The following is a 26709-nucleotide window of genomic DNA, read 5'->3' as shown; positions in this document are numbered from 1 at the left end:
ATTTTTCTACACTGTACACGGCACATGAGTGGCCGGCTTTTCAAAGGACATTGGTGCGTAAAAAATCAGACAGCACTTGCATGGTCCGAGTGCTATGTGATTCTTTTCTCGCACCCATAGGCTTCCATTGGCGAGTCTTTGTCGAATTTTGATGACAATCTCAGCTTGCTGCGATTTTACAAGCATGCTGAGAAAAAAAGTTCTGATGTGAGCTGCCCCATAGATTAACACTGGGCCGAGTGCTGTGCGATGTTTACTCACATAGCACTTGCCTGTATTCTATGGTAGGGTGACGCCGGCCTTCATCAGTCGAACCTGCGCTGTAAATAAATAATTAAATATAAAAAAAAAACTGTGTGGGTTCCCCTGTATTTTTGATAACCAGCCAGGCAAAACTCACAGCTGGGGGCTGCAACCCTCTGCTGTCAGCTTCAGCAAGGCTGGTTAACAAGTATAGAGGGGTCCCCACGCCATGTGTTTTTAATTATTTAACCCCTTTACCCCCCCCATGGGTGGTTTGCACGTTAATGACCGGGCCAATTTTTACAATTCTGACCACTGTCCCTTTATGAGGTAATAACTCTGGAACTCTTCCATGGATCCTGGTGATTATGACATTGTTTTCTTGTGACATATTTACTTCATGATAGTGGTAAAATTTCTTTGCTATAACTTGCGTTCACTTGTGAAAAAAACATAAATTTGGCAAAAAATTTGAATATTTTGCAATTTTCCAACTTTTCATTGTCATGCTCTTAAATCACAGAGATATGGCACACAAAATACTTAAGTAATTTCACACATGTTTACTTTACATCAGCACAATTTTGGAACCAAAATTTTTTTTTGTTAGGAAGTTATAAGGGTTAAAATTTGACCAGCGATTTCTCATTTTTACAACACCATTTTTTTTTAGTGACCACCTCACATTTGAAGTCACTTTGAGGGTCTATATGATAGAAAATGCCCAAAAGTGACACCATTCTAAAAACTGCACCCCTCAAGGTGCTCAAAACCACATTCAAGAAGTTTATTAACCCTTCAGGTGCGTCACAGGAAATTTTTGAATGTTTAATAAAAAATGAACATTTAACTTTTTTTCACAAAAAAATTACTTCAGGTCCAATTTTTTTTATTTTACCAAGGGTAACAGGAGAAATTGGACCGCAAAAGTTATTTTGCAATTTGTCCTGAGTACGCTGATACCTGATATGTGGAGGGGGACCACTGTTTTGGCACATGGCAGAGCTCGGAAGGGAAGGAGCACCATTTGACTTTTTCAACGCAAAATTGACTGGAATTGAGATTGGACGCCATGTCGCGTTTGGAGAGCCCCTGATGTGCCTAAACAGTGAAAAAAAACCACAAGTGACCCCGTTTTGGAAACTAGTCCCCCCAAGGAACTTATCTAGATGTGTGGTGAAAACTTTGAACCCCGAAGGGCTTTCCAGAAGTTGATAACGTACAGCCGTAAAATTAAAAAATCATGTTTTTTCCACAAAAATGATCTTTTCACCCTCAATTTTTATTTTCCCAAGGGAAACAGGACCCCAAAAGTTATTGTGCAATCTGTCCTGAGTACGATGATACCCCATATGTGGGAATAAACCACTGGGCGCATGGCAGAGTTCGGAAGGGAAGGAGCGCCATTTGACTTTTTCAACGCAGAATTGGCTGGATGCCATGTCGCGATTGGAGAGCCCCTGATGTGCCTAAATAGTGGAAACCCCAACAAATGACACCATTTTGGAAACTAGACCCCCAAGGAACTTATCTAGATGTGTGGTGAACACTTTGAACCCCCAAGTGCTTCACAGAAGTTTATAACACCCAGGCGTGAAAATAAAAAAAATCATATTTTTTCCACAAACATGATCTTTTAGTCCCCAATTTTTTATTTTCCCAAAGGTAACAGGTGAAATTGGACCCTAAAAGTTGTTCAATTTGTCCTGAGTACGCTGATACCGCATATGTGGCAGAATACTACTGTATGGACACAAATCGGGGCTTAGAAGGGAAGTGACATTTTCAAATGCAGACTATGATGGAATATTCTGCGGGTGTCATGCCGCGTTTTGAGATACCCTGATGTGCCTAAACAGTGGAAACCCCCAACAAGTGACCCTATTTTGGAAACTAGACCCCCAAGGAACTTATCTAGATGTGTGGTGAGCACTTTGAACCCCCAAGTGCTTCACAGAAGTTTATAACGTAGAGCCATAAAAATAAAAAAAATCATACTTTTTTCCACAAAAATGATATTTTTGCCCTCAATTTTTTATTTTCCCAAGGGTAACAGGAGAAATTGGACCCCAAAAGTTGTTGTGCAATTTGTCCTGAGTAGGCTGATACCCCATATGTGGGGGTAAACCACTGTTTGGGCTCATGGCAGAGCTTGGAAGGGAAGGAGCACCGTTTGACTTTTTCAATGCAGAATTGGCTGGAATTGAGATCATACGCCATATCGCATTTGGAGAGCCCCTGATGTGCCTGAACAGTGGAAACCCCCCAAATTCTAACTCCAACCCTAACCCCAACACACCCCTAACCCTAATCCCAACCTTAGCCCTAACCCCAGTGGGAAAATGGAAATAAATATATCTTTTTTAATTGTTTTTATTTTTCCCTAACTAAAGGGGTGATAAAGGGGGGTTTGATTTACTATTTATAGCAGGTTTTTATGTTTGGAAGCTGTCACACACTAAAAGATGCTTTTTATTGCAAAAAATAGTTTTTGCATCACCACATTTTGAGAGCTATAATTTTTCAATATTTTGGCCCACAGAGTCATCTTATTTTTTGCGGGACGAGTTGACGTTTTTATTGGTACCATTTTTTGGGACGCAGAATGAACAAAAACCAGCATTTCATGAATTTCTTTGGGGGGGAGTTTACACTGTTCCGTGTGTGGTAAAATTGATAAAGCTGTTTTATTCTTCGGGTCAGTACGATGACAGTGATACCTCATTTGTATCTTCTTTTATGTTTTGGCGCTTTTATACTATAAAAACAATTTTATATAAAAAATAATTACGTTTGTATTGCTTTATTCTGCTAGCTATAACTTTTTTATTTTTTCGCTGATGATGCTGTATTGTGGCTCATTTTTTGCAGAACAAGATGGCATTTTCAGCAGTACCATGTTTATTTATAACGTTTTTTTGATCGCGTGTTATTGCACTTTTTGTTCGGCAGTATGATGATAAAGCATTGTTTTTTGCCATTTTTTTGAAGGGGTTCACTAAAGAGGTTAACTAGTGGGACAGTTTTATAGGGCGGGTCGTTACGGATGCGGTGATACTAAATGTGCACTTTTATTGTTTTTTTTATTTACAAAAAAAGAATTTATGAGGGAATATTATTTTTTCTTGAGGAATTTTTAAAAATTATTTTTACACGATTTTTTACTTTATTATATTGTCACAGTGTGGGACATTACTGTATAAAGTCAGATCGCTGATCTGACACTTTGCAATGCCCTGTGTCAGATTAGCGATCAGACAGGCAGTGCATGGGACTTCTCAGCGCCTGCTCTCAGCAGGCATTGAGAAGTCACCTCCCTGCAGGACCCAGAAGGCCCCCGCAGCCATCTTGGATCTGGGGGCCTGCAGGGAGGAGGCCCTCGGAACAACGCGAACACAACGTGTTGTTCCGAGGGTCTCAGGGAAGCACACAGGGAAACCCCTCCCTGCACGATTCTTTGCTATGCCCCAGAACACTGCGATCATGTTTGATCGCAGTGTGCCGGGGGTTAATGAATACTCCCATCCGCCGCTCCTGCTCTCACTGTTATTATCGGCAGCAGGTGTCGGATGATGGGAGCTGTAGTCCCATCAGCTGACACCAGTAAACTTTATACATCTGATCACAGCTGTGCACTCACGCTGTCAGAAGACAATGTGGGAACTGCGGTTCTCTGACCGGCAGGGATGATTTCACCGCCGATCAGAAGCACTACTCTAGTGTTTCCCACACTGTCACACAGCATGGGAAACACCGACTTTTGTGCTGTGTATGTTCGGATATATTCGACAATTTAATCAACATTAAATTGGCGAATATTGAAAATTCGGCGATTGTGATCCAAATCGAACATAGAAATATTCACTCATTTCTAGTGTTAAGTTATTGTTATGAAATAAAAGCCAATTAAACACAAGTGTTTATATTTGGCAATGAATGTAAGGTGTTTTGTTTCTACAACATTGTTATAATGACCTATCATTAGGCCATCGTAATTCCATTGGTGCTGGGTCTGACTCCTTGTGCCAATCGGCAAAATTAAGGAGTCTTTTTGCTCTTTTCCGTAAACCCTAACACGTGCCTCTTCTTTCCTGCTTTGCTATGAAGGAGAGTACAGAAAGTGATTTATTGGTAAACGCAGAATCCATTAATTAAGACTGATTGGAAGGCAAGGGGCAGGGTTTATAGACGAAAGCCTTGACACTTGCTATAACTGGGGACCAACCACTAAGCATTTGGAAGCACATCTGCATGTTTGTATAATCTCTGTTAAAATTAGACTTGCTCCATATCAAATTGTGCATCACACTCCTAAGTGGTCCTGTCAGGGCCGGATTTAAGAGGTGGGTGGCCCGGGGCCCATTTTGGAGGGAGGCCCATTTTTCAAGGTGTTGCAATATGTAATGCAAAAACACAAAATGAAACGAATGCAATTTTATTTACAAAAATCATTTGCGCAGAGTAATTCAGGTAAAATCATTCATTTTTTACAATCCAGGCACTTTCCTTGATTTCCGTGCTGCAAAATTACTAATGATGTCACTAAAGTCCAATTCACGCAGTATATCTGACTCGATGCTAATGATAGCCAAATTTACAAGTCGTTCCTGCTTCATGGATGTCCTTAATCGGTTTTCAACTAATTTGAGTTTTGAGAAGGAACGCTCACCACTGCAGTTTGTTACCATCAAAATTAGATATATCCTTAGAGCTCTCTCAATATTTGGGAAAGTGTCCAGCACACCCTTTTCCATGATAAGTTTGTACAAGAAAAGTTCAGTGCTGATATCTTTTGGCTCCTCGTCTGTGAATAAATTGGCAAATGTTATAAACTAACACAGTTCATCGATAAATGTAATGTCCAAGTCATCTGAATAAGACCTGACGAGTTGCTCTGCTGTGGCCTTAAGCTTGTCTGAAAACAGTTCTTTCAGATGGCTAAAAAAGCTAAATTTGCTTGATATATCTTTATATGCTTAAAGATGTTGGTCAAGAGAAGCGATAAACTGATCAATGATAGGCAAGAAAGTTTCTGTTCTGTATTTTTCAGAAGGGCTGAGTTGTACTTCTTCCATATGGCCATAATCCAATGGACTGAGACACACGTTGCATTGAAACTGTGAAGAAGAGGAACAGCTTTTCAAGGAAGTCAAAAAAATGTACAGCACTCGAGCAGCTTTCTACAGCATTTTTAGCAACCAGATTTAAAGAGTGTGCCGTACAAGGAATCCAGGATGCAAGATTGTTCTTCTCTATCACTTTGGCTTGCAGGCCGTTGTATTTGCCACTCATTGCAGATGCATTGTCATAACTTTGACCGTGGCAACTTCCCAGGTCTAGGTCATGTCTCTTCAAAAATTCCAACAAGGCATTGAACATGTCTTGAGCGCCATGGCTTTTGTTTGCCATGAATGTTACAAAGCGTTCCACAGGGCCTTCTTTCTCCATATACCTCAATACAAGGGTTAGTTGGTCAACGTGAGCTGCATTGGGTGTAGAGTCCAATGAGATGGAGTAGTATTTTGATTTGTTAACTCGAGAAATAACTTATCTGAGGACTTGTTCTCCCATTTACATTGATAATTTCTTCCATAATTGTAGATGACAGGTAGTTTGTATGACCCTTGCCGCGATTTGCTTGAGTTTTGATATGCTGTGCAAGAAAGTCATCGTACTGGGCGATGAGTTCTAGGATGCCCAGAAAGTTTCCATTTCTAGGTGATCCAACCAATTCGTTATCTCCTCTAAATGCTAAGCCACACTCCGCAATAAACTGAATAACATTTAATACTCGTTTCAATACTGACCTCCAATAATGCTCCCGAGCCTCAACCTGTTGTGTGAGCTCCGTATCAATTCACCCAATTGCTTTTAACTTCATATTGAAAGCAATTGTAGAGTTCAGATGTTCTGCTGACTGCTCATGACTTTTTATACGTTCTTGTGAATGTTTCCAATCACAGAATCCATTAGACGAAAGCTGAGAAGACTCAGATGCTATAATAAAGCACATCAATCTGCACGTGAAGCAGTAAATGCGTCCTTTAGAGGGAGAGAAGCATAACCAATTCTTCATTATGACTTCTCCATTATGATTTTGACGTTGTAAAAGCCCAAGTGTGCACATTCTTGGAATATTGTGGTCCTTTCTTGGTTGCTGAACCGAGTATGCAATGAACACTTTCATCACAGTGCTGGATTGTTGATACACCCCTTTTCAGCCAGTAATCTTGCATCTGTTCCGAAATAAAAGATGGCCAAAGTCCAATGTCATCGCCCTCTTGTGGGCCCTCAACTTCACCTTCTTCATAAGATGTGCCACTATCAGTTAGTCTCCTTTTTTTGTGTTCTTCAGTTGTACACGTTAATACTTCAGCCTTTTCTTTGCCAGGATCAACAACCATTTCCACTGAAGCATTGTCAGGTTGATCAGATTCTACAAGGTCATTACTCCTTTCCGACACTTGCCTTGAATGAACAGTGAAGGACTCGTCCAATTTTCTTGTCATCGCTATCTCTTCTGTTGATTTCATTGTAGCTTCTTTTGCCTTACGTCTTTTAGACACCCCAGACTCCCAAATTCTTGTGCGATGTCTATGCCTATCTCCTTCTTGATTGTCCATTATGGTAATCTAAAAGTAACAAAATGACCTTGTCAACCCTTGAAGTCCTGAAAGGGAATTAAAGGTTAAAGTATGTACTTATGTATGTATGTATATTGTAGAAATTTGGGCTGTCTATATCAAAGACTGCTGCTGGGCTCTATATGTCAGAGGCTGCTGCTGGGGTGTATATGTATGAGAGGCTTCTGCTGGGCTGTATATATATGAGGGGCTGCTGCTGGGCTGTATATATATATATATATATATATGTATATAAGGGGCTGCTGCTGGGCTGTATATATTAGAAGCTGCTGCTGGGCTGTATATATATATGAGGGGCTGCTGCCGGGCTGTATATATCAGAGGCTCTTTACCTGGCTGTATATATCAGAGGCTGTTGCTGTGCTGGCTGTATATAGTGTATACACGGCACTATACTGTAAACAGGTCCACACTATATACATACAGTATACACAGACACACTGTAATGCAGGATATAGTGTGGACCTGTATATACAGTATGGTATTGTGTAGGACAGGAGCTGCAAGAAAGATACACAGACAGACAGAGATCATACTCACCCACCGCGACACTGTGAAGTCTGAACCACTTCACTCTGGATCTTCACTGACTGAAGATCCATAGTGAAGTCCTGCCGCGCTCCGCGGTGGAGAATCCTCTTCTCGCGCTGACATCGTGGCTCTGCCTTCTTCCTCGAAGGTAGCTGAACTGAACAAACTCTCATCTGATCTAATCCGAGGGAGCGATATAGCTGCATAGTAGCGCGGCGCGCCTAGAAGGTTCTGTTGTGATCGGAGAAGGCTGCCGCATGTCATAAGCTAAGCATTAGGTACAGGTACTAAGGAAGTCTGGCTAGCCAGGTCAGTGGATGCTGACGCAGGTGCCATGACTCTGCCGCTCTGCGCCAGCCACTGAGATGTAGGACCGTAGCCAGGTCCCTACACTTTCAATAGTTTCTCTTTTGTTAAATGTTCCTTATCATTAGAAACAGTTCACAGCAAAGAGAGACGTGTATTTTACACGTTTTGAGAGATTTATCTCTATATTAGTGGGAGGCCCCCGCTTGGTGGGTGGCCCAGGGCCCGGGCCCCTTGCGCCCCCCCTAAATCCGGGCCTGGGTCTTGTGGTTAGTTTCCTGGTGAGAAGGGCACTGCAAGATCACATTTAAAGAAGTTGGAGCATAACATGAACAGTTTGTTGTTAGCAAACTTGTTTGTAATGGCCAGAAAAGCAGTATAGTTACCACAATCTATTCACTATTCATAGAATAGCAATAAAAAATATATTGAATTGTATACAAAAGAGCAATTTACCACTATATTTCTAGATTTACTTTTCTTCTGTTATAGCATGTGCTGAAGCATATTCCAAAACAGATGAACAATATGGTTGTACAACAGGCTGCAGAAAACAGCTCATTGAAGTTGAAAGCCAGAAGGAAAAGGTAAGAGAAGAAATGGATGCATAAACAATTCAATTTCCATTCAATGTATGATGTAAGCTTTTATGTGTTTGAATTGTTTTATGTGTTTCAACTCTACATTCTGCTTTACTTTTTCTGAAGCTCAAATGCGGTTATGTGGCAACTCCATCATTAAAAGCCTAAACTAAAAGTTCTTAAAACTCCTAAATCCTTGGGCACAGTGGATTTAAGGACATTTATGATACAGTTCAATTGTCAATTTTTAAAAGGACCATAGTGCCATTTATAGTAATATTGTTCTCACATGTGGAGAACACGTGCCCCTTCAGTGGCGACAGAGCACTCTATATCTATGGTCCTGAATGTTACTATTTCACTGTATACCATAAACTGTCTACTATTGCTCATAGTTGTAAGGCTACCTAGACCATAAAGAAATGGGCTACTAACATGTGTCCCGTAGAGGCTGCTAGTCCACTGAACAGAATCAACATTAGAAATACATATCTGGATTAAGCCAAAAGGGGTTTTAGTTTGCTGCAACCTTTTTTTCTAGGCTGTGACGTAATTAGAGTCTGATGGGCCCTGTGGCAAAATTTGGACCTGCATGTTGTGCAAATACTGTATATGAGCCCTTGCAGCATATCTAAGGCTGCTTTCACACTTGCGTTTTTTTTGCGCTGCGCACCGTGCACAGTGCAAACGCACATAAAAACGCATCATGCGTTTTTGTGCGGTTTTGCCCACGTTTTTAAAAAAAATGCATGCTTTTTTTGCGCTGATGTGCGCACGTCAGTGCACCCATAGACTATAATGGGTGGTTGGGTAAAAAAAAAAAGCATTGCGTGCGCATGCGTTTTCTTGGGACAAGTCGGACGCACAAAAAATGCAAAAGAGTGCATTTTGTGCGCCCGAGCGCACACTACAAAAAAACGCATGCGCATACAAGTGCAAAAAAACGTAAGTGTGAAACCAGCCTAAATCCTATAATGACATGCATGGTTGCCCTTCATGTATTAATATTTGTAAAAATTCAAGTATTATACAAGTATGTATTAGTAGAAAAAAACTGTAGTATAAATTACGGTACTACAGTAATTTTCCACTAAAACTATGATCCTGCAGTTAGTAAACAGATGTCTGAAACTAACTGCCGCAAATTGTGATTACCGGTATATTGTAGTCAAAATACAGTAGTGTAAACTGGTTACTACAGTAGGTTTTCATTGTGGATACCACTGTCCCTAATCCAGCCCTATCAGCTAATCTAAAATATTATTTTTATTTTATTTTTATTTATTTTTTTTACACTTTTTGAAAAAAAAAAAGCAAAAAAAACCAAACAACCGTATGCTGATCAGTGATGTCATCGACTGATCAGCGGCTTCAGAATGCACACACTGAGGTGGTGAAAAGGGAGAAAGGAGGAAATGGACAGGAAACAAAAAATTCTGTTCAGCTTTCAGCGACAGAAGGACGTGCTCACAAAAGTGCCAAGGGACAAAAAATGCCAAAAATCAAACAATCAAGTCCTGATCAGCACTCTGTGGCATAAGGGGGGTTGGTGAAGGGATTTCGAGAGGGGTGAAGGTGAGGAGTGAGAGATTGGAATGGATTAGAAAAAAGCGGCACAGGAACAGATTAGGATCGTCTTCATTCTTTAAGTCTTCAATTGGCAGCAGCAGAAGTGATGGCACTGTCTAAAATAGTGTGGGGTACAATTTCATTTGACGAAACATTGAAATTTGTGTGATTGGCTATCAGAAACAACAGGCACCTTCATGTGATTATCGTGTCTTCGGACACAGTGTCCGCATGATCAGCATGACTTAACAGTACATCATTGGTTGGGAACCCCTTCTCAACTATGACGTATAGGTATGTCAAATGTCATGAAGGAGTTAAAGGCATTTTTTATGGAATTTTCTGTGTAAACACATTTTGTACATATGTTTTATGCCATTATTTGAAGTCTAATAGTACAGATGCTGCGCTTGTAGTCAATATTTAGCTACAGACTTTAAAAGAATATCTAGCCACATCATGAAAATGACACAAAAAAATCCCTGAAACACTAAAACACTACCTTTGAATCCAGCTTAATGCTGGTTTCACACATTCGTGAAACAAGGCCCATTCTCACAGATTTAACTGCTTCATAGCACTTTGGACCTCACTGAGCTCAGTTAAATACCTTCTGCATTTCATTCCTTTGGGGACAGACAAACTGTCTTATTCCACGTGGTCCACATACATAAAGTCCTTTCGTTCTTTGAATAATCTCTCTGTTATTGGCTAGGCATGGGTGCTGTCAGGCTTCAATTCAAGGCTGATTTCAGCCCCCCCATCAGCTCCATCTAGATTCACCATCATACTGTGTCAATGATATTTTGAGGTCTTGTCGAGTTTTTTAATGTTTTCATTTATCTTTAAAATGTAGATGCTGGACCTCAGACTTCCCTCTTCCTTTTCTATGTTTGACCTGATCTCTGGCTTCTGCAACGACATTGTGAGTTCTGCTCAGAGCTTCATTTCATCTACCTGGACTTTCTACCTGCAGTCGGATGATGGGAAAGTTGTGGTGTTTCAGGTGAGTTGTAATTTCTACTTCAAATACTAACTACTTTTTGTGTTGCTATATAATTTTTCCTGTCACGTAAAGGGTTTTCCAATAACCCAATTTATCACCTATTTACAGGTACGTTTTGGGTCTGAGCGCTGGGAACCCCTTTGATCATGAAAATGGAGGACCCCAGCCCCCTATATGAATAGAGTGGTAATGAGCATGGAGGGCTGATAGAAATAACGGAACATGATTCCTAAGATCAGTACATGTCCCAGCAGTCAGACCATCCAGCTGCACTTATCAATCTATTTTGTGGACAGGATTATGCAATTATGTAAAAAAACACTTACGCTATGTGCACACATGTGGAATTGCCGCGGAAATTTCCGCGGCAACTCCCTGCTGCGGGAAATTTGCGGGAAATCCGCATGCGGAATTCCCGAGAAAAACTTCCATTTGGCGAGTGTAATTAGCTTGCAGAATGCTAGCATTTTCCAAGCGATCTGTAACATCGCTTGGAAAACTGATTGACAGGTTGGTCACACTCGTCAAACATAGTGTTTGACGAGTGTGACCAACTTTTTACTATTGAGGCTGCCTATGCAGCATCAATAGTAAAAGATAGGATGTAAAAAATAATAAAAAAAATAAAAAATATTGTTATTCTCACCTTCCGACGGCCCCCGATCTGCTCTGTGGCGCTCCCGGCATCTTCCGGTCCCAGTAATGCTTTGCGCGAAGGACCTGCAATGACGTCATGCTCGCGAGACTGCGACGTCATCGCGGTCATTCGCGCAAACCATTACTGGGACCGGAAGATGCCGGGAGCGTGGTGAGAGGCGGGAAGGACTCCGGTGGCCGTCGGATGGTGAGAATAACAATATTTTTTATTTTTATTCTATTTTTTACAGGATTATGGTACCCAAGGTCTGGAGGAGAGTCTCCCCTCCTCCAGACCCTGGGTGGCATCCGCACATGAAGTGCTCACTTCACGCATGGTGGGCATAGCCACATGCGAAAAATGAGCGTTTCAATGCAATCCTATGGATGTGGAATCCCCGCGATTCTGCAAAAAGAATGAGCATGCTGCGGATTTTTCCGCTATGCGATTCCGCAGCTGAAAAATCGGCAACATTAGCACAACATTGCAGAATCCCATAGGATTGCATGGGATGCGGTTTTTTTTTGCGTTTTTGCGGCAATTCCGTGCGTAAAAAAACGCAGCGAAAATGCAAAAAAAAAGCTACGTGTGAACACAGCCTTAAAAAGCCACCTTTCACTGCATTTTTTATTTTAAAACATATAATTCACTAAAAATGAAAAAAAAAGAAATATCCATAGAGAATGATAGCAATTTTCAGCGTGATCTGGTGAAACTAATGTGTCTTACTTGACTATCCTGAGAACTCATCACTCCTGTCCATTCCTGTCATTACAGCATCAGGAGAGGAGAGTTGCAATATGGAAGAGCCTGTAGAAGTGAAGATCATGGGGGCAACATTTGTCACATATAACGCTCTGGATCTATTACAAGTATCAGAGAGTAAAGAGATTGAAGGTTTATCCCAGTATCTGTAGTAGGTCTAGAGCTTTGCATATTACTAATGCTGCTCTCAGGAGAAGGTTCCCCCAAACCAATCCCTGTCCCTCTGTGCTAAAAGGCCACAGCAAGGGTCAAGGACAAATACCCTCTTCTAGACAGAGCCAGAGGAGATCTGATTTAACTCCCAGCATCTGCCTGAGTTGCCACCCAAGCAAGAAACTTGCAGCCTTAGAATGTTCTCACATGCTCAGAAAAGGGGGGCCAAGGTGCTCCCCTCCATGAAGAGGGGAGCCAGATGTCAAGGGGGAACGTAACTTCATGGCCACACACTATCCCCCTGCCCTCCCCTGCCCTAGACCTGCCTAGAGAGGAACCAATGGCATAGTGACAATCCTATTGATTAGTGGACACATGTGTAAAGGGTGACACACAGTAAAAGCAAATATAAAAATAAATAGTGAAGGTTACTCAATGTAATACTGACTGGACCTTCGACGGGGCATTTAAATAATTCCCCATACCATGGCCAAAAGGCCCGGAAAAGGGTATATGCTAGAAGAATGAAGTGAAGTGCAAGTACTACATGCCGAAATTCATGTAGGGTTCCAAATTCCAGTGAATTAAGACACCCCGGCGTCACCACTCTTGGGGCTTTCAATCTTCCCTGGCCCAATGATCTCAATCCTAGGGAGCCATGCTTTCCACCAGATGACTCTATGAGCCACCTGAAATGCTAACAAGCATACCAACCAATCTACTAGTCGCCTTTTTGAAAGATAAGGGGATCTTAGCCAAATGGCCGATGTACGTTTCTCCCATAATGATCTTGATTTCTCCAGGCTCTCACATACTGCAGCTCTCCTGGCATTGTAATGAAAGGAAGCAACAAGAGTGTGGTGTTCTCAGGGTCACACGCCTCTCTCACAGCCATACCAGATGTCACACTTTGCACTGACGAGGTGCAGTACGCCGAAACACTGTGTCTGCAAATTGAGATTCTGGCCTGGCTTTTTTCCTAAGTCATGTAACAAGGCTCGTTAAAGGGTCGACATTGACTTTTAGGATTGCTACTTCCAATAGGTGGCACTAGAGTTCTAGTCCTCTTCCTCTCTGAAGAGACAATTTGCATAATTAGCATATTTCCCAGAGGAGCATTGCGGCTTTAAGTCTCCTCATCTCGACATGCTTAGCATGTCATTTTCCGCAAGGAGAAATGATACTTCTTGGTTCTCAGTGTGACATATTGATTCTAACACACCAAGTCTAACAAAATCATGCAAGAAATACTTGTTTTGCCACTTTATGTAGAATTTTTTTTCCCCTCTGTGGCGCTACCTTCTTATTAGTGGACAGTGCCTTTGAAGGGAAAAGTAATATCCCCTTCATTAAAAGGGAAATTAGCATCTGAACTTCAGGAGCCCATATCACAGCAACAGAGAAAAAAGCCTTAACCCTTTACCTCTCAAGCCTGTTTTCACCTTCATCATCAGACTAAATTTTACAGCTCTGACCAGTGTCACTTTATGAGGTAATAACTCTGAAACGCTTCAACGGATCCCATTAATCTGAGATTTTTTTTGTGACTTATTGTACTTCATGATAGTGGTAACATTTCTTCGAAAAGACTTGCGTTTATTTGTGAAAAAAATGGACATTTGGTGAAAATTTTGCAGTTTTTAATTAAGTAACATTTCCTACATATCTACTTTACATCAGCACAATTTTGGAAACATGATTTTGTTTATTAGGAAGTTAGAAAGGTTCAAAGTTGACTAGTGATTTTTCATTTTCCAACAAAACTTTCAATACTATTTTTTTAGGGACTACATTATATTTGAAGTGACTTTGCGGGGCCTATATGATAGACGATACCTAAAAGTGACATTATTCTTAAAACTGCACCCCTCAAGGTGCTCAAAACCACATTCAAGAAGTTTATTAACCCTTCAGCTGCTTTACAGGAAATAATGGAATGTGGAAGGAAAAAATAAACAGTTAACTTTTTTCACAAAAATTTTACTTTATACCCCAATTTTTTTTTAATTTTCACAAGGGTAACAGGAAAAAAAGGGCTTCAAAATTTGTTGTGCAATTTCTCCTGAGCATGGAGCTATTCCATATGTAGGGGAAAACCAGTGTTTGAGCGCATTGCAGCGCTCGGAAAGGAAGGAGCTCCATTAGACTTTTTTCATGTAAAATTTTCTGGAATAATTAGCGGACACCATGTCGCCTTTGGAGAGCCCCTGATGTGCCTAAACAGTAGAAGCTACCTATAAGTGACACCATTTTGCAAACTACACCCCTCAGGGAACTGATCTAGATGTGACTGATCTAGACCTTGAACCCCCAGGTGCTTCACAAAGGTTTATAATGTTGAGCTGTGAAAATAAAAATCACATTTTTCCCACAAAAATGTTTTTTATTCCCAAATTTTGCTTAGCAAGTGAAATATTCAATATTCAATATGAGGCAGGTATCTTATCCTGCAGGTGCATTGTTCAGATGTGTTATCGTGCAGCCTCTGAAGATGGCTGACTTGTCGGTGTAGTCCAATGATGCAATAAGGACGTCTGGTGAAGTGCAGATCGAGAGATGCACATGTAGAGCCAGGGGTGCTCCGGCTGGTAGCATCCCTGGATACCCGGCAGGAAGAAAATGGCCAACAGTGCTGAAGACGGCGTGTGACATCACAGAGGTACGGATTGTCAGGAAGACCAAAAAGCCAACCAACGCATTTTGGGGAATACACAGTTCCCCTTCATCAGGGTACTGTGCATGACAGCACAGAGCGGTGCTTTATAGGCTAGTACCCGGCCTCTTTCTCCAAGCAGATGTGGAAAATTCTCCCCCGATCCACCAATGTTGGACTTAGTGCATACTGCAAGCTGTTATTGGTATTTTAGAGACTAATAGAATTTGTTACACAATGCCTAAACCCATAGCTGAAAACACTGATATATTTCTTGTTTTTGCTAAAACAAAATAATAAAATTAAAATACTGTAACCAAATATATTTTTTAAAATAAAATATTTTTATATCAGTGTTTTCTGTTATACCATCTTTTATTATTCCTTGCTCACCTCACTCTCCTTCCCCTTGTTTCCCCTGCCCCTCAATTTCCCCCATTCTTTCTTCCCATCCTTTTTACAGGATTATATTTAATACCATAAATAATTTTTAGAAAAAATCTTTTAACATATAATATTTATTACATTAAAAGAATCCATGACTGAAACACATGAAGGAACATGGGCTTATGCATTGTGTAACAAATTTTTCTAACTTGGGCAGGAATACTTTACACATAACCACCAGCATGTTTTCTATGTTACACTTTAATTAAAACCTTTTTTGCGTTAGTGGCTAACGCAGAGCACTCAAAGCATACCTTTAAAATAGTAATTTTTTCATGTTAGCCAGTTTTTACTAAAGCATACTAGTGCGACAAACAACTTGATTATTTTGCACTGCACAATTTGTTGTGCAATTTCTCCTGAGAACACCGATACCCAATATGTGGAGGAAAACTACTGTTTGGACACACTGCAAGGTTTGGAAGGGAAGGAGCGCCATTTGACTTTTTGAATACAAAATTTGCTGGAATCATTAGAGGACACCATGTTGCATTTGGAGAGCCCTTGACGTGGTTAAATAGTGGTAACCCCACACACATGACACCATTTTGAAAACTAGACCCCTCAGGGAACTTATTTATATGTGTGACGAGCACCTTAAACCCCTGCTGAGCCATGAAAATAAAAAAAATCACATTTTTGCCACTAAAATTTTATTTTAGCCCCAAAATTTTAATTTTCACACGGGTAACAGGAGAAAATAGACCCCAAAATTTGTTGTTCAATTTCTTCTGAGTATGCAGATACACCATATGTGGGGGAATACCACTGTTTGGGTGCACGGCAGGGCTCAGAAAGGAAGAAGTGAGTTTTGGTACGCAGACTTTGATGGAATGGTGTGTGGGTGTCATGTCGCGTTTAAAGAGCACCTGATGTGACTTAACAATGGAAAACGTCCACAAGTGACCCCATTTTGGAAACTATTCCCCTCAAGGAATTTATTATCTAGATGTGTGGTGAGCACCTTCAACCCAAAGGTGGTTCACAGAATTTTACAACATTGATTTGTGAAAATGAGATAAATATATTTTTCCAACAAAAATTTGTTGTGCAATTTCTAAGTATGACGATGTCCCATATGTGGTCGAAAACTACTTTTGAGGCACAGTGTAAAGCTCAGAAGGGAAAAAGCCCATAATGGAGTCCAGATTTTGCGCTACTGGGTTGAGGGGGCCATGTCACATTGGCTGAGCCCCTGAGGTGCCAGAACAGCAGAACCCCCTATAAGAGACCTCATTTTTCAAACTACACCTATCAATGAATTAATCTAGGGGTGCAATGTTCATATTAATGTAGGTTACTAGCAGGTGCGTAGGATGCAGTGACGAGCATGAGGCAGAGTAAGTGTTAGCAGGTGTTTTTCTATAGCAAGAGAAAAAGATGACAACACTTTCTCAACGCATGGAGTTGATATATACAAGGTACACAGAAGTATTGCACGGGCAAATATATGGAAGTACAGTATAATGCGGTGACAGCCTGACTTCAGCTGTCAATAACGGTAATAAAAAAAGAGTTGCTAACAGCGGAAAAGGGAAAAAAACGTAGTTTCAACCTATCAGACTCTGTCATCCAGAGGGATGTGGTTGGAAGATCCCACGATGGCGCCGAAGCCGGCGTGTCATGTTGAAGAAGCGGTCCTGGATGTACCGGAGGCACTGTCTCTTAGCAGAGGCAAAGGGTCTGGGAACATTTGGTGGGCCACTGTATGTCTGGGTACCAGTGGCTGTTGTTCCAGCGAATGAGGCGGAGGGTTCTGGTTTCAAAACTGCAGCCGCGGCTGTAGTTGAAGTATCTGATGGGAGCTGTGCACCCTACGCTGTCAGCGGTCAAGCATTGTGCAGTATAGTCAGCGTTTCCTGCCTGCGGTCGTGTAGGGTCAGCGTCCGGCAGCGGTAAGCGGTCACTGAAGCTGTAGCTGGATGCTGAGACATGCACACTCAAGCGTAGTCTGCCGACAGTAGGTTTAATCGCAGGGAGGGAGCTAACCTTCTTCTGCACCTCCTATCTTCCCGCCAAAAGCCCCTGGTTCCCGCGTACCGCCCTTTTTATAACAGACCTGCCCTTGACAGCAGGGGTCACAGGTCTGTCCCGGTCAGGTTCTCTGTCCCCCTGAAACACTAGTGGCAGTCTCAATGGTTCCGGCCCAGAGACTCCGTTGTCTTTATTGTTCCAGTCCTTGCACCCACATTGACAACACAGGTGGGTTACAGATTTTTATACCATTTGTCAGTGAAGAAAAAAATAATGACATTTTTATCAAAAAAATTTTGTTTTAGCCCCATATTTTAGATTTTCATACTGGGAAATGGGTAAACATGGCACCAAAATTTGTCCCCGAATGTCTGCTGAATGTAGAAATGCCCCATATGTGGCTGTACAGTACTGCTTAGCCGTTTGGCAAGACTCAGGAGGTACATAGTGTTATTTGCCTCCTGGAGCGCTAATTTCCTCCTGAAGGGCAGATTTTCCTAGAATAGTATGCTGACTCCATATACAGAATGCCAAGGGTTGCTAGAAAAACAGAATCCCCCCTCAAGTGACCCCATTTTGGAAATTACATCCCTTTGGGAATTTATATACAGGTTTAGTGACGATTTTGACTCCATGGTTTTTTTTCCAGAAACAAACAGCAGGGAATGGTTCTGAGTAAAAAATTTGCAAAATACCGTTGTAGTGAACAGTACGTTGTAGTGACCAGTACATTGTTCCCAGCTCATATTTCTGGAGACATGCAGCCTTAAATTAGGCGAGCTCTCATCGCTACAGAAATGTCAAACAACTTGACGCAAACTGTGGTTTAGGCACACTGTGGTGCTCAGAAGGGAGGGGCATTTGGATGTGGGTGCACAGAATTTGCTGTATTTCTTTTGGGGGTGAGGAGACATAGCGCTTTAACAGAGCCTTTGTGCTACCAGTAATGTTGAAGCCCCTATATTTCCATGGCAGATGATGGACTTGAGTGTGCGGACTTACTTTTTTGTGGATTCATTTGAAGCTATTGTTGGAAACAGTTTACATAACGTTTGAGATCACATTTATCCGGCGCTCTACTCTGAGCTCTTATATAAGGGTTTCCATCTAAATCTGTGAGTGACATGATTCAGATGAGACCACCTAGGGAGCCACTCCGGATTCCATCTGGCCTCTGTTCAGCTTTGTCCTTCTTTTAAGAAGTGCCCAAAACTTTGGGAGGCAGAATGAACAAGTCAACAGCAGGTGAAGAATTGATTTATTATTTACGCTGTCCTTGTGCAGTATAAGTGATTAGGCGACTATTCTTCAGGTCGGTGCGATTACAACAATACCAGATTTACCTTGTTTTCTTTATGTTTGCAGCTGTCATGTCACACTTAAAGATGCATTTTTTTTTTTTTTTGCAAAAAATTGTTTTTGCATCACCATATTTTGAAAGCTATAATTTTTACAGAGTCATGCAAAGGCTTGTTTTTTTATAGGACAAGTCGATGTTTTTATTGGTACCATTTACAGCCACATGATATTTTTTGATTCCAAGGTTTCTATTCCAATTTTTGGGAGGCAGAATGAGCAAACAACAGCAATTCAAGAATTTTTTTTTAATGTTGTTCCGTGTGTGGTAAAATTGATAAGGCACCTTTATTCTTTGAGTCAGTAAGATAACAGCGATACCACATATTTTATAGTAAATGGGAAAAGACAACCAAGCCGTCAGGAAAAAAACAGTATAATAATAACAATAAACCAGAGGCTACAAAAGATTCTTTCAATATGCGTTGTTTTTTATTATAAATAGCAGTCACACAATGCCCCAACGTTTCTTTCGTACTCGCCTTTTTCAAGGGTATTTTATCTAGATGAAACATAAAATTAACATCAAATCAAAAATTCTGGATTATTAAAACAAAAATAATGAATTGCTGACTGATATTTAATATGTACAAAACATCGAAACAATAATATTTTGACATACCCTTACAAAAACGAAATTGCATACAAATATAGTATCCATCATTGGAGGCAGTACACATGAAAAAAATTTTTTTGCCATGTCCAAAATGACTACAACCTAATGCAGTTTCTGGTATCACAATAATGTGGTATATAGAACAATAGAAAATTATTTTATATATACCTGTGTAACTACAGGTTGAAGATTCAGATTTCTAAGGAAATATAAAAGAAAAGAAAAAAGAATTTGAGACATGGCCCATAAATGGCCATCTTACATGTAACACCTCATATGTAGAAGAAGTTAGTCCCAAGATCTAACAAACCTGAAGATAGGACATGCGGTAAAACAGGACAGCGCCGAGGGTAGGTGAAGAAGTGAGTGTAATAACAACAAGTGAGTCTATTTATGCCATTTTAATGAAGAAATGCAAAACAGCTGAAGAATTAAAGTAGCGCTAGGGAGCTCATGCGCAAACCGTTAAAAAAGATGGAAGTGGGGCACAAAACCAGAAGTGGGGCATGTCAAACATAAGGTTGCGTTGAAAATGTATATGCACCGTCCTGCACTGAGGACGGAAGTGGGGCATGTTGAAATCGGAGGTCGGGCATAATAACAAACGATATAGTGGTAAACGCTATCTATAGAAAGTGAAAGACATTATAGTCTCAAGGGGTGCCCGTGTTAAACACAATAATATGCACAACCACCATACAAGTATCGCACAGTAATTTATGTCTTAAAAAAACGGTAAATATAGTATGACAAAAATACATAATATAGCACTGTAAGTGCGCATGCGCAATCCTGTAAAAAGAAAAGAGGTGAGACATGTGAGACCAGAATAGAGGCATAATAGGAAATAGTATAGTGATAGACGCCATCTGTAATAAGTACTTGGCGGCGCATCACTGTAGGAGTCACATATGTGCACCAAGAAATGTATAGACTATGTGTAATGAAGAGAAAAAGAAAAGAGGGAATAAAACTAAAATAAACAAAAATGAAAACTTTTTATATGCATTTATTTGGAACCGGCCATTATTGATATCCAATCATTGAAAAAATGAATATAAACCAGACAGTGAATACCATACTCCTGCGATTAGGTCTGTAGAAAGACAAAAAAGGGAGAGGGGGGAAAAAAACAATAGTAAATAATTTGTAGTTGAATATACAAAAAACACATAACTTAATGAAAAAAATAATTTATATATATATACGTATATTCATCTCAATACATTAAGAATATAAAACTTAATCATTATGACAATAAATCCCAAACTAGTAAAGAAAACAATAAGAACAAGAAGAGGAGGCACCCCAATCCCACCATGCCGATAAGAGAAAAATTATTTTTTTGTACTATATGCATATATATATGGTGTTCCTTTCATCGTAGGCCTTGTTGACCTCTCTCCAAATGTAACGTTTATGATTGTGGCCAAATAGTCCGGTTTTGGTCTCATCACTCCAAATTACCTTGTTCCAGAATTTTGAGGCTTGCCTCTGTGCTGTTTTGCGTATATTGTAGGCGAGATACTTTGTGGCATTTGCGCAGTAACGGCTTTCTTCTGGTGACTCGACCATGCAGAGCATTTTTCTTCACGTGCCTCCTTATTGTGCATCTTGAAACAGCCACACCGCTAGTTTTCAGAGAGTCCAAGATTTCGGCTAATGTTGTTTGTGGGCTTTTCTTTGCATCCTCAACAATTTTCCTGGCAGTTGTGGACGAATTTTTTTTTGGTTTACCTGACCGTGGATTTGTTTTTACAGAGCCTCTGATTTTCTATTTGTTAATCACAGTTTGAACACTGCTGACTAGCATGATCAATTCCTTGGATATTTTTTTGTATCCTTTTCCTGTTTCATACAGTTCAACTACCTTTTCCCGTAGATCAGCTGACAATTCTTTTGCTTTCCCCATGACTCACAATCTAGAAATGTCAGTGACTGGGTGAAAGATGCAAGAGAATGTCTGGATCCCAGAAACTCACTCAGCTTTTATGTACACACTGATTATAAGCAAACAGGTCACAGGTGAGGATGCTACCTTTAGTAGCCATTCAAACCCATTTGTGCCAACTTTTGTGCATGTTATCAGGCCAAAATCACCAGGTCATGTGAACTTTTGATCAAGGTCATTTGGATGTTTTGGGTTGCCATTATGATTTAAAAAGAGAAGACACAGTAGTTTAACAATAAACGGCTTCACCCAAACTTTGAGCATATATATATATATATATTAGTGATTTTAATTACTATTGAATTTTTTTTTCACTTTTTTCTCACTATGGGACTTTCACTTTTGGCAGTCTGATCACTTGTAAAGCATAGGAATGTGGGAGCATTCCTATGCTGTATAAAACTGTCAGCATTGCACTGACAGGCAAACTTCTTAGATCATGCACTGAGCATGATCTAGAAAGTTTGCTAACTCTGGTGACCCGCATGTTATCATGACGACATCAGGTCACCAGAGCAATGATTGGGCCCTTGTGATGACGTTGTGGGGGGCGCTGATCCAAGGGCAGGGGGGCTTCTTTCCTCAGCATGCTCTGTAAATACTGTGATTTCGATCGCAGCATTTACAGAGTTAAAGTGCTGGTAGCGGTGCGGCACCTGACCGTAAAGGGGTTAATCAGCACTTCAGCCCCTTTTTATTGCGCTATAAAGTTTAAAATAAAAGTAAGTTACTGAAAAGTCCTCTTTAAATTCACTATTAACTTTATTGTATCCACCTCTTCAATTATATTTCAGTCACAGCCAGAAGTGGAATACCCAGTGCTTGAGGTTCAAGCTCCAAGATCTGAGGTCACTGATAAGACTTGGCTTTCTTCACGATTTAACTCCCTAAAACCACACACAGGTACAGGATATTACATTCCAGTGATTTTTCACATTGATGTTTAAAAGCTATATTTTTTTTATTCTGTAAATTCATATACATTATGTGCAATCTCTATGGTAACCGAACTCAAACAAATACTCCCTTCTACACTCCCCAATATTGAAATTGCACCACCAAGAAGAAAATGTCTGGGAGTTCTGGAAATCACAGGATCAATAGACATGTACCACCCCAACTCCAAAAACTTGGGACCTTGTGTGAAATATAAAGAAAACAAAAATGCAATGATTTAGAAATCTCTTACAGGCATATTTTATTCACAACATAACATAGAACACAAATCAGAAGTTGAAAGACATTTTTCCATTTCATTTGAAAAAATAATTCATTTAGAATCTGAAGCAGCAGCATGTTTCCAAAAATTGGGATAAGACCATGTTAACCATTGAAGAGTATTCCCTTTTTAAAACAATCTGTAAACGTCTGTGATATGAGAAGACCAATTGCTGGAGTTTTGGGTAAGGAATGTTGTTCCATTCTTGTCTGATGTAGGATTTTGGCAGCTCAACAGTCCTCCGTCTTCTTTACCATTTTTTTTAAAATTGATAAAAGGTCCTTCCAGTGGCGTAACTACAAAGTTATGGTTCCCGGTGCGAACTTTCAAATGGGGCCCCCCCATGCCAAAATACACGCACATCTCCGCTCCGTACACCTCGTACATGCGTGGCTCCGCTCCGTACACCTCGTACACTCGTGGCTCCACTCCGCACACCTCGTACACTCGCGGCTCCGCTCCGCACACCTCGTACATGCGCGGCTCCACTCCGCACACCTCGTACATGCGCGGCTCCGCTCCGTACACCTCATACACACACGGCTCTGCTCCGTCCAAAATTGTGCCCACACAGCTCTGCTACATCCACACTTTAAACCCCTCCTGACTCCACACATAAACTTTACCTCATCCAGCACCATGACAACCAGCACAGCAGAGTCCTGCAGACACCGAGGCTCCTGATCATGTGATCCCTGACTTCTACCCTCCTGTGACCTCATCACAAGTCCTGTGCGCACATTAGAGAAAACAGCCTAGTGACGTCATTGCAGGCTGTGTGGGGCTGCTGTCAGTGCAGTGGGTCTCTGCGGGAGGGCAAGGATGGGGTGCATGGGGGGTGTGGCGGCTCAGTGCAGTGCGGGAAAAATAGACTCCCGGACGGGACATGGGTGGGGATGGGGTCAAAAACGGGACTGTCCCGTGAGAATCGGGACGGTTGGGAGATATGCCTGCCGGGCCCCTGACTCCCCCCAGGCCCGGTCGCAGTGGTGACTTCTGCAACCGTGGTAGTTACGCCCCTGGGTCCTTCCTTCTGCAAAGCCATGCTGCTGTGATGGATACACTATGTGGTTCAGCACTGTCTTTCCGAAATATGCATGACCTTTCCTGAATGGTAGCATACCGTATCTTGTTCTCAAGTCCAGAAATACTGCAGGCGATCGTAGCACATTTAGGCTATGCGGCATGTTGCACAAGCAACATGCGGCTTGGTGTTATATTGAAAAACATTTGGGAAACTTTGTAGAAATGATCATACTATCGATTCTTTGACTGTTCCATTCTATACTGCAAATTAAATTGTATTCCAAATAACAAGCCTATGATGTAAAACAGTATCTATACAATCCATCAGAAGGCTTTTGCATAGCATTTGGCTACAAGTCAGGCTATAGGTGTTCCATTGACCTCATGCCAACACTCCAAAAGGCTACAATAGTGCAGAGGAAAACAGCAATGGAGACTGAATCATTATGTGGGATGACATTAAGGTATTGTAGCCAGGCTGCTATAGACTTAATTCCAGGTACACTAAAAACTCAGCATTACATTGATTTGGTCATGGAATCAGTCATACAAACATTTCTCCAAAGTGTCCCAGGAGCCATTTTTAAAACATGACAACACCAGGTCGAATTTTCCTTGTGCTACTGTGAGCAACCAATGTGGCCTAAACATGCTGCCATCTCCGAACTTGTCTCTTGTAGCTGATTGGTTGGTAATTGCAAAGGGAGCTGCCAGCAGTGTATCTTTATATCAATAATTTTTATTAAGATTTTATATAAAACAGATTATACACCGCAACAAACATGCGGACAGTTGAAAAATTTGTTCTATAACAGCAGGACAATAAAATTCAAAGTAAAAACAGATAACAGCTGAAAATTCTGCATAGTAGGGTTAGGGGATACAATGTACAACATAGGAAGCAAGGGTAGGGATGATAGGTAATAAGATCACAGGTCCACCAATCAGGACTGGAAGGACGAGAATTTGGACACCACCCAGGGGAACCAGCGATTCCTTATTTTATTTTTGGTAAACATATCTGAGGTCAGAAGGAGCTCGTATTGGTAATGTTTATTGATTTTTTGGATAATTTCCAATTTAGAGGGGATAGTTATTTCTCTCCAGTGGTCTGCCAGACACATACGTGCTGCTATTAGAATGTGTGATACAATTGTTCTCAAATCGCCAGGGAATATATGTAAACCGATCCCCAAAACCGCTAGCGGACCGCTCAAACTTCCAGCCAGGCCTATAACTGAGGTAATAATGTTAGACACTTCTTCCCAAAAAGGCCGGATGAGCGGGCAATCCCACCGCATGTGCCCTAGGGAACCAACACCCGAGCAGCCCTTCCAGCAGGATCGGGGATAGGAACCACGGAATTTGGAAATCTTCAGCGGGGTGTAATACCAGTCAAAGTGAACTTTCTTAAGCTGCTCAAGATGATTGATACAAGAGGAATATTTCTGCAAGTCGCCAGAAGCGGACCACCATTGGTCCGGGGTTGAGGAGAAAGCAAGAGCCCCTTCCCAGCGCCTCATATACGCTTGTTTAGGACCATTACCGGGGGAATTAAACACTTTATATACTACCGAGAGGCCGTGTTTTTGAGAGGAGGAAGAACTAAAAAAACGCTGTATTGGTGAGCAAACAGCATTATGGCAGGATAAGGGAAATACACATGAATTTAAAAAATGCCGAATTTGCAGGTACTGGTAGAAGTTATTTCTGTGAAGGCCAAATTCATCCTTTAGGACAGAGAAAGGTTTCAACTCCTGAATTAAGAGGATATCTTTCATGACCACAATACCATTCCTCACCCAATTGCCTAACGTGAGGCCATCCACATGAAGCTCCGAGGCTCTAATAGAGATAGACTCAAATTTGATCACCTGACGAGAAGAGACCAGATCAGACCAGTAAGAAAATGCCACTTTCATTGTCTGCAAGGGAAGAGAGGGGGCAAGGGAACCAAGCACTTTTGCCTCCAGTAGAAATCTCAAAGTCCCACGCGGGGCCAAGTATTTCTCCACCAGCACCCATTTGTGAGTACTAGAATCATCATACCACTCCCTAATGCCTCTAGAACTGCTGCTTTATGGTACAAATAAAAATTCGGGACCCCCAGACCACCATGTGAATAACTATAAAATAAGGTAGACATACCAACCCAGGTTTCTTTCCTGCCCAAATAAATCTGCTCACAACTGCCTGCAGAAGAGAGAGAAACCTCTTGGGGAACCTCAAGGGAAGACAACAGAATAAATAAATAATTTTTGGTAGGAACATCATCTTAATCTGAATGCGCGCCATCCAGGAAAGGGGTAAATGTATTTGATTGTCTATGTCCTTTCGAATGGAATCAAGCAGAGTATTAAAATTCTGTTTGACAATATTGGAAAGTTTACAAATCCTTAGTCCTAGGTACGAGAAGCCGTCCCGGGCCCAAATATATGGGACAAGTGAGGAGATTCTATTTCTACAGATGGTGGAACATTAACCGAGAAGAGAACCGATTTTCCTTCGTTTAGCTTGTAATATGAAATCTTAGAAAATTCAAGGAGAGCGTTTTTGATCCCTATCAATGATCTTTCACTATCAGTGCAAGAGAGAATTACATTGTCTGCATATAGACCGATCTTATGCTCTACAGGGCCTATTTTAACTCCAGAGATTTCTGGGTTGAGCCTAATGGTCTCCGCCAGGGGCTCCATGACTAAAGCAAAAATGATAGGGGAAAGGGGGCAACCCTGGCGGGTCCCATTAGTCGGGTCAAATCTATCAGAATAGAAGCCAGCTGCACAGACCGAAGCATTTGGTTTTTTGTATAAGGCCATAATAGCACCCTTTATATTACCAGAGAAACCAAATGTGTCCAAAACGGCATCCACATAGCCCCAGTGTACCCTGTCAAACGCTTTTTCCGCATCTAGAGACAGGAATACACCGGGGGTACCACTGGACTCAAGAAAATCCATCAAATCAATCACTCTTCTAGTGCCATCTCTAGCCTGCCTCCCTGGGACAAATCCCACTTGGTCAGGGGAGAC

At 41.2% G+C, this 26709-nt stretch overlaps 1 protein-coding gene across 1 annotated transcript in view; it reads left to right on the top strand.

The window, feature by feature from the left end:
* The window catches only part of TMEM59L (transmembrane protein 59 like), a 120739-nt gene that overhangs the window by 27630 nt on the left and 66400 nt on the right, over nucleotides 1-26709 (top strand). Inside the window, exons 3-5 of the mRNA XM_073548022.1 lie at nucleotides 8217-8311; nucleotides 10731-10880; nucleotides 22227-22335. Of these exons, the coding sequence (XP_073404123.1) occupies nucleotides 8217-8311; nucleotides 10731-10880; nucleotides 22227-22335 (354 nt within the window). The remainder of the gene's footprint in view (nucleotides 1-8216; nucleotides 8312-10730; nucleotides 10881-22226; nucleotides 22336-26709) is intronic.

The sequence above is a fragment of the Dendrobates tinctorius genome, unplaced genomic scaffold (genome assembly GCF_039654945.1).
Source record: "Dendrobates tinctorius isolate UK_male_01 unplaced genomic scaffold, ASM3965494v1 ptg000011l, whole genome shotgun sequence".
Taxonomy (NCBI): domain Eukaryota; kingdom Metazoa; phylum Chordata; class Amphibia; order Anura; family Dendrobatidae; genus Dendrobates; species Dendrobates tinctorius.
This window is presented reverse-complemented; position numbering and strand designations above follow the sequence as displayed.